Here is a 12,563-nt window from a genome sequence, read left to right as displayed (position 1 = left end):
TTCTCTTACATGTTCTGGGCCTTCTGGCAGCTTCCGGCACTCTCTTAGTCCTGCTCTGGCCTCTTCTGGCCTCCTGGCTAGTGATATGCACCCGGGTTAACCACTGAGGACCAATCACAGGACCGGTGCACATGACATCCCTCAGAAGGCCAGGAGAGGACCGAGAGAGAACACCGGACACAACCAGTTTACTCATCTATAGTAACCTGCAATATGATTATAATAATATTCAAAGAAGTTTATGAAAAGTAAGAATCCAGGTATTAGAAATGTCTGAAGTCAATTCCAAATAACAGCTACTAGGGGAAGGGAAGAGAGTGGCAGTGAACCCTAAATCTAAGTCCACCCCGTGTCCCTACCTATTTGCCACAGCTGTCCTAATGACAGGGAGAACTGGATGAGTAACCCTACTCTGGATAAATGATACACAGAACAGGATAAGACAACACAGAAGAGGAGTCAGTAAGCCAAGGGTCAAACCAGAGAGAAAAACAGTTCCAAATCGCAATCCAAAAGAGTAGTCAAAAAAGCCAAAAAGCAGGGGTCAGTCAATACAATACAAGAACAAAGTCAAGGTCAGGGACACAATAGCCAGGAACAATGTATGGACTAATAGCCAGTTTAAGTAAGTCCAGAACCACCCCAGGCTTGACTGGCAGATAAGTTGTCAATCACATGCACACAAAAGTTAACAATAACAGTGCCAACACAGAATGACAAAATTCCGGAAGCAGGTAACCATGAGTGGACACATCTCCTGCACCATACAATGAAGCCAGAGGACGGCGCAGGAGTAAAAATGGGTGAGGACATGACACCAAGAATACTGGATACAGGAAGCTGAGATTTATGGACTTGTGTGATGGACCCTCGCACAATACACAATGGTCAAACATTTTCTTCTGTGCTATATGTAGGCACCGTATAGTTGTAGTGTGAAGACCTCACCAATCAACCCCTCATATAGCAGGTACCAAGGTGCCTACATCTTCTTCAAACCCAATATATCGATATATTATCTGAAGTATTATGAAATAGATATCACAGACCAAAAGTCATGTCCTTATTTAACATTTTAAAGTAACGGGAAATTCACGGTAATCTACAGCATGGTTTTATTGATTTCTGTTAATATTTGATCTATTTCATAGCAATTCTTACCCTCAAGAAATCAAAGTCTACTTGAGCTTTATACCATCAAATTAATTAAGTTTACCCTTTGTAAAGGTGGAGTCTAAAAATGTATAAAGCTACTGACAATATCAAATAAAAGCCATAACGCAGCCCGTCGAGGAAGGGGTGAGTGGCAGACTTACATTACTGTATATAGTCTAGGTGGTGTTATAGACATTTCTGGATATTTTTGAGGCATTACATTACGAGCTGAAAGAAGTAACTTTCTTTCTAGATAATAAACTCACCACAGGGTGTCCAGCTACGTGGACCACCAATGACCATTTGTATGCAAGGTAACCTTGACTCAGGTGTCCTATAATGCCACTGCAGGAGAAAGAGAGAATTACATGGTGTCCATTAAATTGAAAATAAATAAAAATTAAGGAAAAGTCTCAGAGGTGCTATAGAAAGTGCAGGAGTAGCTGGTACAGAGAGAAAGAGAAAGAGAGAGAGAGAGAGAGAGAGAGAGAGAGAGAGAGAAAGAGAGAGAGAAAGGTATTAACCCCTTCCCGACGGTGACATTTTTCAATTTTCGTCTTTGACCACCCCCCTCCTTTTCCCTGCCTTCCAAACCCCATAACCTTTTCATTTTTTTTTTCACTTACAGAGCCCTATAGGGCTCAATCTTTGAGAGAAAAGTTGTTCTTCATATTGGTATCATTTATTATTTTTTACAATGTACTGGGAAGCTGGAAAAAAAATCAGAATGGGGTGGAATTGGAGAAAAAATGCATTTGTGCGACTTTCTTACGGGCTTTGTTTTTACAGCATTCACTCTGCTGCCGAAATGACATGTCACCTGTATTCTATGTTTTGGTATTTTTCCAGGGAGACCAAATTTCTATACTTTTTTACATTTTAATTTCTTAAGGAAACCTAAATCTTTGTAATTTTTTTTTCTAAAAGTCGACATATTCTGACATCCATAACTGTTTTATATTTCTGTGTACGGAGATGCATAGGGTGTCTTTTTTTGTTGGCCAGTGTACCTTTTATTTATGTCATTTTGGAGAATTTCTATTGCTTTGAGAACTTTTTTTCAAATGTTTATCAGCAGCAAAAGAGCAAAAAAATGTGTTTTGGGAATTTAGTTTTTTTTTTTCCTCCCTACAGCGTTCACTGTACAGGAAAACTATTTTTATAGATTTGTAGATCAGGCATCCTCAGACACAGGGATACCTAAGGTGTATATATTTCACAGTACTGAAGTACTTTTATTCTAGGAAAAGGGTTTAAAAAAAAAAAAAAAGTTTTTTTTTTATGTACTCATTAGATCCCCTGGGGGTCTTGAACTCCAGTTGGTCTGATCAATAATTCAATGCATTATAGTGCTATAGACAAACCCTGCAATAGAACGTAATGACAACATACCTGGAAGCCTTCAAAAGGCTCCTGGCTTTCATGGTAATGATAAACTGGCCTCGGAGCTCGCTTTCTGGGCCGGAGATCCCCAGCAAAATGGTGCCTTGGTGGGGGCACTGATCATGGGCATTAGTACTGGATCTCTGCTGAATAATACATCAGAGACTTGGCGGCTATGACGGCTGCTTAGCTCCTGAGTGGCTGCCATATCTAAATACTAGAGATGAGCGAGTAGTATTCGATCGAGTAGGTATTCGATCGAATACTACGGTATTCGAAATACTCGTACTGGATCGAGTACCACTCGCTATTTGAATGGAAAAGTTCAATGCAGAACCAGCATTGATTGGCCGAATGCTATACAGTCGGCCACTCAACGCTGGTTCTTCTCCTACCTTTAGAAGTCTTCTCCTTGCAGCTTCCCCGCGGCGTATTCCGGCTCTGAATTCACTCTGCCAGGCATCGGGCCTGGGCAGAGCCGACTGCGCATGTCTGCTTGTAGTGCGGGCATGCACAGTCGGCTCTGCCCATGCCCGATGACTGGCAGAGTGAATTCAGAGCCGGAAGATGCTGCGGTGACGCTGCACGGAGAAGACTGCTCGGAGGATCCAGCCCGACCCTCTCTCGTGGACTTGGTAAGTATAATTTGATCGAACGTTGCCTACCCCTGAAACAAAATTTCCCCCCCATAGACTATAATAGGGTTTGATAATCGATTTGAGTAGTAGAATATTGAGGGGCTACTCGAAACGAATATCGAACCTAGAACATTTTACTGTTCGCTCATCTCTACTAAATACCCATCATCTGCCATACTATTATGGCGGATGTCGGGAAGGTTAAATGGGTATTCATATCTAATAAAAAGTGATGGCATATGGCTAGGATATTGTACCACTTTATGACTGATGCGGGTGTAACCTCTGAGACCACCATCTATACTATGAATGATGTACCAGAGGGAAGTCTCACAGGTGTGGGTATAGAAAGTACATAGGCTGCAGTTGTTCCCCTGGAGATTCAGGAGGCCAAAAAGTCACTGTACCACATGCAAGATAGCAATTGGTAGAGAAAAATAGATATTAATGGGTATTCACTAAGGGTGTTGGCCTCTTCTAAAAAGTGGTACCATAAAGGATATACAACCAATTTAAGAATGATGGCGATCCAACCTCTGATCCAAAGATAGATACCAATATGAAGCTCCAAAATAAAGATCCCTTAGTAACATATAAAGAAACCCATAGCTTGATCGAAAATTGATGGTTAGAAGGCCATAGTACAGATTTGCGTTGGTGTTTACAAGCCCCCAATACATTTTATAATCCAATCCGAGAAAAAAGACCCATCTATAATCCAATCCAAAAAAAAAAGACCCATGTGCCAGTGGCTGGCTGATTGGGTGGATGGTTGGCCAGTTGGAACTAGTCAGAACATATGTTTAAACTTTTTGGGATGCTGAAGGAGATGAATGGGCTTCGGGGTGATACAGAAACTTAATAAATTCTGCATATTCCCTGAAATTTCCAATCTTAAGTTAAAGTATTTTGGAAGAAATAATTCATATGTGTGACATAGAAAAGTTGTGTCCTTTAAAAAATGTAATAAATATTACTATATTATGTTTCCATAACTGCAGACATGGAGCACAAAAACATGAGGTTCTACATCAACAAAACCTGTTTCGTGATACTATCTATACTTGCTGTATCTATTATGGCAGAAGATGACACAGTTGTAGAAACAACACAGGGGAAAGTGAGTGGAATAAAACAGTCTGTGATATCTCGTTCTGTCACAGCCTATCTAGGAATTCCATATGGAGAAGCACCAACAGGAGAAAAAAGGTTCAAAAAACCAGAACCCCGGGCACCATGGGATGGAGTTTACAAAGCCACCATGTATGGAAAATCTTGTTATCAGAGTACTGATGATTCCTATGGTGAGATAACTGGAACAGATATGGGAATTGACAAAATTGAAATGAGTGAGGACTGTCTGAATCTGAATGTATGGGTTCCACAAACCACGTCTAAGCCTGCTCATGTCATGGTGTTCATCTATGGAGGAGCGTTTAATTCTGGTAGTTCCTCTTTAGATGCATATGATGGAAGTGTGCTGGCAGCTTCTGAGGAAGTGATCGTAGTGTCAATGAACTACAGACTTGGAGCACTGGGTTTCTTAGCTTTTCCAGGAAATACAAAAGCTCCAGGAAATGCTGGTTTGTTTGACCAAAGGCTGGCTCTTCAATGGGTTCAAGAAAATATTGCATCTTTTGGTGGAAATCCGGACAGTATCACAATTTTTGGGGAAAGTGCAGGAGGTGCTTCCGTAGGGTATCATGTGATCAGTCCTGGAAGCCATTCTTATTTTAAAAGAGCAATTCCTCAAAGTGGAACACCGATAGCAAACTGGGCATTCAATTCTCATAAAAAGTCGAGGAGGTTTTCCATACAATTAGCCAAACTCCTCGACTGTCCTACAGAAGATGATGATGCCACTATAGCCTGTTTACAAAACGTAGATGCCAAAGACATAGTTGATAAGCAAACGCTTAACGAACCTGGATTTGCCCTGACCATTTTTGTTCCAATTTTGGATAATGATTTTATAACCGACATCCCCCACAACCTAGTAAAAGAATCGATCATAAATACTGATATATTGATAGGAATAACTAAAGATGATGGTAACCCATTTCCAGTGTTCGGTGCACCAGGATTTAGTGTAAAAAATGAAAGTCTAATCACCACTGAGGAACTTAAAGAAGGTCTGAGATATTTCTTTCCACCAGGAGATGATCTCTCTGTAGAATCTATGATGTTAATGTACAAAGACTGGGATGATGAAGAAAACATGGAGAAGAATCGTAAAGCCATGGAGCAGATACTGAGAGACTATTATTTTATGTGTCCTTCAAAGTATTTTGCAAACTTTGCTTCAAAGACTAAAAATAACCTCTATGTCTATGAATATGCTCATCGTCCATCAGATGAAGGCCTTCCGGAGTGGATGGGGGTCGCACATGGTGCGGAATTGTCAATGTTATTTGGAAAACCACTTATTTCTCCTCAACAATTCTCAAACCAAGAACAAATATTTAGCAGAAGACTTATGAAAATCTGGGCCAACTTTGCAAGAACAGGGTAAGTCATTTACTTGGAGTGATGTAGTGGGAGTGAGGGATGTTCCTAAGACCACAGATTCATTTGTCACTGACAAAGCTTTGGGCTGTAATGTTGATTTTATTGGTTGTCAGGATCAACCCATTCACCAATAAACACTACATAAGAAACAGTTGACAAAGCAGTAGGAGACAACTATCTTATCTGTTGTGATATGATAAGTGGTATCTGTATGTAACTGTGACAAGTGGGTATCCTACAGACCTAGAGAGAAAAAGTTTTTACCAGTCATAGGCCTAAGAGGGGCGTATCTAAAGGTATATTCAATCTGACCACACAATCAGAGATGGAGACCATATGGCAGACCTGGGATACCAGACCTATTAATCAAAGGAACCCAAATCTTATCAAAAAGTGGGCAAATATCGGAGATAGAAGTATTAGTTTTCTCATGTAGCATGGCAGTTTTCAACACCTAGAATCTGTCTCTTTGCATCTTTAAACTATAGAATGCCTTTAGTGGCCCTGACACAGTATAATGCCCCCTCGAAATCCCTCTGCTTTAATGACCCCTGAGAGTGACCCCTTCACATTATAATACCCTCTGTTTTAAATCAGATTTTCCTAAAAGAGTAGAATGGGTTTGGGAATAGGTTTTATATATTACTAGAGATGAGCGAACAGTGTTCTATCGAACACATGTTCGATCGGATATCAGGGTGTTCGCCATGTTCGAATCGAATCGAACACCACGTGGTAAAGTGCGCCAAAATTCGATTCCCCTCCCACCTTCCCTGGCGCCTTTTTTGCACCAATAACAGCGCAGGGGAGGTGGGACAGGAACTACGACACTGGGGGCATTGAAAAAAATTGGAAAAAGTCATTGGCTGCCGAAATCAGGTGACCTCCATTTTAGACGAATAGTGGATTTCAAATCCGGGTCATATGAGAATGTGAACTTTGTGACTATGAGACAGGGATAGCTGTACAGGCAGGGATAGCTAGGGATAACCTTTATTTAGGGGGGAATGTTATTAAAAATAACTTTTTGGGGCTCTATCGGGTGTGTAATTGTGATTTTTGTGAGATAAACTTTTTCCCATAGGGATGCATTGGCCAGCGCTGATTGGCCGAATTCCGTACTCTGGCCAATCAGTGCTGGCCAATGCATTCTATTAGCTTGATGAAGCAGAGTGTGCACAAGGGTTCAAGCGCACCCTCGGCTCTGATGTAGCAGAGCTGAGGCTGCACAAGGGTTCAAGCGCACCCTCGGCTCTGATGTAGGAGAGCCGAGGGTGCACTTGAACCCTTGTGCACCCTCGGCTCTGCTACATCAGAGCCGAGGGTGCGCTTGAACCCTTGTGCACACTCTGCTTCATCAAGCTAATAGAATGCATTGGCCAGCGCTGATTGGCCAATGTATTCTATTAGCCTGATGAAGTAGAGCTGAATGTGTGTGCTAAGCACACACATTCAGCTCTACTTCATCGGGCTAATAGAATGCATTGGCCAGCGCTGATTGGCCAGAGTACGGAACTCGACCAATCAGCGCTGGCTCTGCTGGAGGAGGCGGAGTCTAAGATCGCTCCACACCAGTCTCCATTCAGGTCCGACCTTAGACTCCGCCTCCTCCGGCAGAGCCAGCGCTGATTGGCCGAATTCCGTACTCTGGCCAATCAGCACTGGCTAATGCATTGTATTGGCTTGATGAAGCAGTGCTGAATGTGTGTGCTTAGCACACACATTCAGCTCTACTTCATCGGGCTAATAGAATGCATTGGCCAGCGCTGATTGGCCGAATTCCGTACTCTGGCCAATCAGCACTGGCTAATGCATTGTATTGGCTTGATGAAGCAGTGCTGAATGTGTGTGCTTAGCACACACATTCAGCTCTACTTCATCGGGCTAATAGAATGCATTGGCCAATCAGCGCTGGCCAATGCATTCTATTAGCGTGAACTGAGTTTGCACAGGGGTTCTAGTGCACCCTCGGCTCTGCTACATCAGATTGCTACATCTGATGTAGCAGTGCCGAGTGTGCATCAGATGTGTAGTTGAGCAAAACTGACTCAGCACTGCTAAGTCTGCATTCGCATAGGAATGCATTGGCCAGCCTTCGGCCAATCAGCGCTGGCTCTGCCGGAGGAGGCGGAGTCTAAGGTCGGACCTGAATGGAGACTGGTGTGGAGCTATCTTAGACTCCGCCTCCTCCAGCAGAGCCAGCGCTGATTGGTCGAGTTCCGTACTCTGGCCAATCAGCACTGGCCAATGCATTTCTATGGGGAAAAGTTAGCTTGCGAAAATCGCAAACTGACAGGGATTTCCATGAAATAAAGTGACTTTTATGCCCCCAGACATGCTTCCCCTGCTGTCCCAGTGTCATTCCAGGGTGTTGGTATCATTTCCTGGGGTGTCATAGTGGACTTGGTGACCCTCCAGACACGAATTTGGGTTTCCCCCTTAACGAGTTTATGTTCCCCATAGACTATAATGGGGTTCGAAACCCATTCGAACACTCGAACAGTGTGCGGCTGTTCGAATCGAATTTCGAACCTCGAACATTTTAGTGTTCGCTCATCTCTATATATTACATAAAACCTTGTCAGGAGCTTTATTAACCATTTCTAGGATTAGAAATCTATTTCTTTTATGTTTTCCGTACTTTGTAGAAATCCAAGTGATGATGAATTTCATTGGCCACCATATTTGGCTGAAGAACAACGTTATGCTGTTTTGAAAATGGACCGCATTGATGTTAAGCAAAAATGGAACAGTCAAAAATGTCAGTTCTGGAATTCCTTCTATCCTAAACTGGAGCAAAAATTGGTGGGTAGAAAATATTTTATCTTATAATACATAATAGAAAGTGACTTGTTGGCTATACCGAATTTTCATATCGTGTAGAAGATGACATTGGGAGTGGTGGTCCGTCAGACATCAAGTCCTTATCTCCAGCAGGCAAACATATTGAGATGACGTCAGTCATATATAGATAGGACTTAGCATATTTATTACGTGTTCTACAATCCACCAACAAACTCTATCTCAAGCACTGTGTTGGAACTAAGAAGAGATAAGATGTATCTCTGCTAGGGTTGAACGATCGGGATAGGAAAAGATCGGATTCCGATCAGCGATCGAGTAAATTTCACGATCGCGATTGGAATTCCGACCCGATCTTTTCCAGCGGGATTGAGATCGGAGGTTATCTCAAGATCGGCTCAACACCAAAAGTGACTTTTCCCATAGAGAAGCATTGACTAGGGTTGAGGATCGGGATCGGAAAAGATCGGATTCCAATCGGCGATCGAGCAAATTTCACGATCGAGATCAGGATCGAGATCGGCTGGAAAATGATCGGAAATCGGATTTTAAAATCGATCTTGAAATCTCAAGATCGGCTCAACACTAATCTCTGCCCTTGGATCCAAAAGCTCTTTTCTCTAGAATTCTCATTTATAATATCGATTCCTCATGGTCCTCTACTCCATCCCCTCCATATATATATATACATATAAATTTGCCAAATTTGGACTGCTTGGTCACACTACTATATATTTGTAGGATCTACTGACTTCCTTAGATAATACATAGACCATTCAAAGTATTACCCTTCCTCAAACATGTCTCTTTTAAACAATAATATAGAGTCCAAAATGATGACTATTCTATGAGTTCCCCATCCAGACTTGTATTGGGGACATCAGAGTTGGGGGAAGGGTTAACTGTTCTTCTTCTAGCTCATCAACCCCAACCAATAGCATCTCCTAACCTGTCTATATTAGCAACATTGGCTCTGTTATGGACCAGAGATATAAAATCAGCTGAATATGCTTAAATGGGTTCTGCCATTAGTAACACGGTGGGTAGGACATACCAAAACAGCGGAACATGGTCAATGGAGTCTTTATATCTTTAATAAGATATAAGGCTGACTTCATCTGTACTGTCATTTCTCCACGGATAAGGTGGTGGATTTAACGTGTGGCCTCTAGATGTAGTGGCAATTGCTAAGTTGACCACCCCGAGGAGTAACTTGAAGCCCCTTCCATCCTACAGGTGAGATACACAAATAAGTTTTGTTTTATAAGGAGCTTTATAATATAAACTTCATACCATAAAATTACATCCAATCTCGTAATAAGTTTAACACTCATTTCTTTCTGATTTTAGATACATGAAGAAAAGTCCTAAAGTAAACTGAGCTATTGAATTCCATTCCACGTATTGAAGTGATAGAGGAAGCTCCGGAATTATTCCAATGTAGTTTCGCTCATATAATAAAACATATTCTAAAAAAGGTTTGTCTTCTGTGTTTTCACATTATTTTACTTCTTTGAATGGATATTTTGGCTTCAGAGCTGTTTTTCTTATGGTAAGAGAAGACAATTGTGCACCATCAGTAATCCAGCTGGCAATAATGGAGATGAGTCTGTCTATTGATAACATTACATACAGCTACAGTCCTATGAAAAAGTTTGGGCACCCCTATTAATCTTAATCATTTTTAGTTCTAAATATTTTGGTGTTTGCAGCAGCCATTTCAGTTTGATATATCTAATAACTGATGGACACAGTAATATTTCAGGATTGAAATGAGGTTTATTGTACTAACAGAAAATGTGCAATATGCATTAAACCAAAATTTGACCGGTGCAAAAGTATGGGCACCTTAACAGAAAAGTGACATTAATATTTAGTACATCCTCCTTTTGCAAAGATAACAGCCTCTAGTCGCTTCCTGTAGCTTTTAATCAGTTCCTGGATCCTGGATGAAGGTATTTTGGACCATTTCTTTCTACAAAACAATTCAAGTTCAGTTAAGTTTGATGGTCGCCGAACATGGACAGCCTGCTCTCAAATGATCTGAAAACAAAGATTGTTCCACATAGTTGTTCAGGGGAAGGATACAAAACGTTGTCTCAGAGATTTAACCTGTCAGTTTCCACTGTGAGGAACATAGTAAGGAAATGGAAGAGCACAGGGACAGTTCTTGTTAAGCCCAGAAGTGGCAGGCCAAGAAAAATATCAGAAAGGCAGAGAAGAAGAATGGTGAGAACAGTCAAGGACAATCCACAGACCACCTCCAAAGAGCTGCAGCATCATCTTGCTGCAGATGGTGTCACTGTGCATCGGTCAACTATACAGCGCACTTTGCACAAATAGAAGCTGTATGGGAGAGTGATAAGAAAGAAGCCGTTTTTGCACGTGCGCCACAAATAGAGTTGCCTGAGGTATGCAAAAGCACATTTGGAGAAGCCAACTTCATTTTGGAAACAAAGATTGAGTTGTTTGGTTATAAAAAAAAGGCGTTATGCATGGCGTCCAAAAAGAAACAGCATTCCAAGAAAAACACATGCTACCCACTGTAAAATTTGGTGGAGGTTCCATCATGCTTTGGGGCTGTGTGGCCAATGCCGGCACCGGGAATCTTGTTAAAGTTGAGGGTCGCATGGATTCCACTCAGTATCAGCAGATTCTTGAGAATAATGTTCAAGAATCAGTGACGAAGTTGAAGTTACGCCGGGGATGGATATTTCAGCAAGCAATGATCCAAAACACTGCTCCAAATCAACTCAGGCATTCATGCAGAGGAACAATTACAATGTTCTGGAATGGCCATCCCAGTCCCCAGACCTGAATATCATTGAACATCTGTGGGATGATTTGAAGCGGGCTGTCCATGCTCGGCGACCATCTAACTTAACTGAACTTGAATTGTTTGTCCAAAATACCTTTATCCAGGATCCAGGAACTGATTAAAAGCTACAGGAAGCAACTAGAGGCTGTTATCTTTGCAAAAGGAGGATCTACTAAATATTAATGTCACTTTTCTGTTGAGGTGCCCATACTTTTGCACCGGTCAAATTTTGGTTTAATGCATATTGCACATTTTCTGTTAGTACAATAACCCTCATTTCAATCCTGAAATATTACTGTGTCCATCAGTTATTAGATATATCAAACTGAAATGGCTGCTGCAAACACCAAAATATTTAGAACTAAAAATGATTAAGATTAATAGGGGTGCCCAAACTTTTTCATAGGACTGTATGTGCAGTCTCTTCTCGGTTCAGTTCTCCAGTTTGTCCATCTTTGCATAATTCAGCGGTAGAGATGAGCGAACAGTAAAATGTTCGAGGTTCGATATTTGTTTCGAGTAGCCCCTCAATATTCGACTATTCGAATCGAATATCGAACACTATTATAGTCTAGGGGGGGGGGGGGGGGGATGCTCGTTTCAGGGGTAGGCAACGTTCGATCAATTTATTCTTACCAAGTCCAAGATTGAGGGTCGGGCTGGATCCTCCGACAAGTCTTTTCCGTGCAGCGTCCCCACGTCATCTTCCGGCTCTGAATTCACTCTGCCAGGCATTGGGCCTGGGCAGAGCCAACTGCGCATGCTCGCAGTACAAGCGGACATGCGCAGTCGGCTCTGACCAGGCCCGATGCCTGGCAGAGTGAATTCAGAGCCGGAAGACGCTGCGGGGAAGCTGCACGGAGAAGACTTCTAAAGGTAGGAGAAGAACCAGCATTGATTGGCCGACTGTATAGCATTCGGCCAATCAATGCTGGTTCTGCATTTAACTTTTGCATTCGAACAGCGAGTGGTACTTGATCCAGTACGAGTATTTCGAATACCATAGTATTTGATCGAATACCTACTCGATCGAGTACTACTCGCTCATCTCTATTCAGCGGGTATGGATAATGTGACTTCAATAGATATATGTGCTAATAATAACATGTATACCTGTTGAAATAACAGGTATAGCCTTCAATTTTTGGACTCCGCACTGTGTAGTGAATAGGATTGTTTTTAGAATCTGATTTTCGATCATTAAAAAATCCTATTGACTTGCATTAAGATCGGAATTGGGATCGGGTTTGGATGGAAAA

The 12,563-nt window shown here is 41.8% G+C and overlaps 1 protein-coding gene across 1 annotated transcript; it reads left to right on the top strand.

Moving 5' to 3' along the window:
* The first annotated feature begins 4,179 nt into the window (after positions 1-4,179).
* LOC142212978 (cholinesterase-like) lies at positions 4,180-9,965 on the top strand. The gene is made up of 3 exons (XM_075281115.1): positions 4,180-5,684; positions 8,333-8,489; positions 9,837-9,965. The coding sequence occupies exons 1-3, from the start codon at positions 4,180-4,182 to the stop codon at positions 9,855-9,857; spliced, it is 1,683 nt and encodes a 560-aa protein (XP_075137216.1). The 3' UTR covers positions 9,858-9,965.
* Positions 9,966-12,563: the final 2,598 nt, after the last annotated feature.

The sequence above is a fragment of the Leptodactylus fuscus genome, chromosome 7 (assembly GCF_031893055.1).
Source record: "Leptodactylus fuscus isolate aLepFus1 chromosome 7, aLepFus1.hap2, whole genome shotgun sequence".
Lineage (NCBI taxonomy): Eukaryota > Metazoa > Chordata > Amphibia > Anura > Leptodactylidae > Leptodactylus > Leptodactylus fuscus.
This window is presented reverse-complemented; position numbering and strand designations above follow the sequence as displayed.

Coding starts and splice junctions, on each gene's coding strand:
- LOC142212978 (XM_075281115.1), top strand. CDS start 4,180: ATGGAGCACAAAAACATGAGGTTCTACATCAACAAAACCTGTTTCGTG. Junction 5,685..8,332: donor GCCAACTTTGCAAGAACAGG/GTAAGTCATTTA, acceptor CGTACTTTGTAG/AAATCCAAGTGATGATGAAT. Junction 8,490..9,836: donor CTAAACTGGAGCAAAAATTG/GTGGGTAGAAAA, acceptor TTCTGATTTTAG/ATACATGAAGAAAAGTCCTA.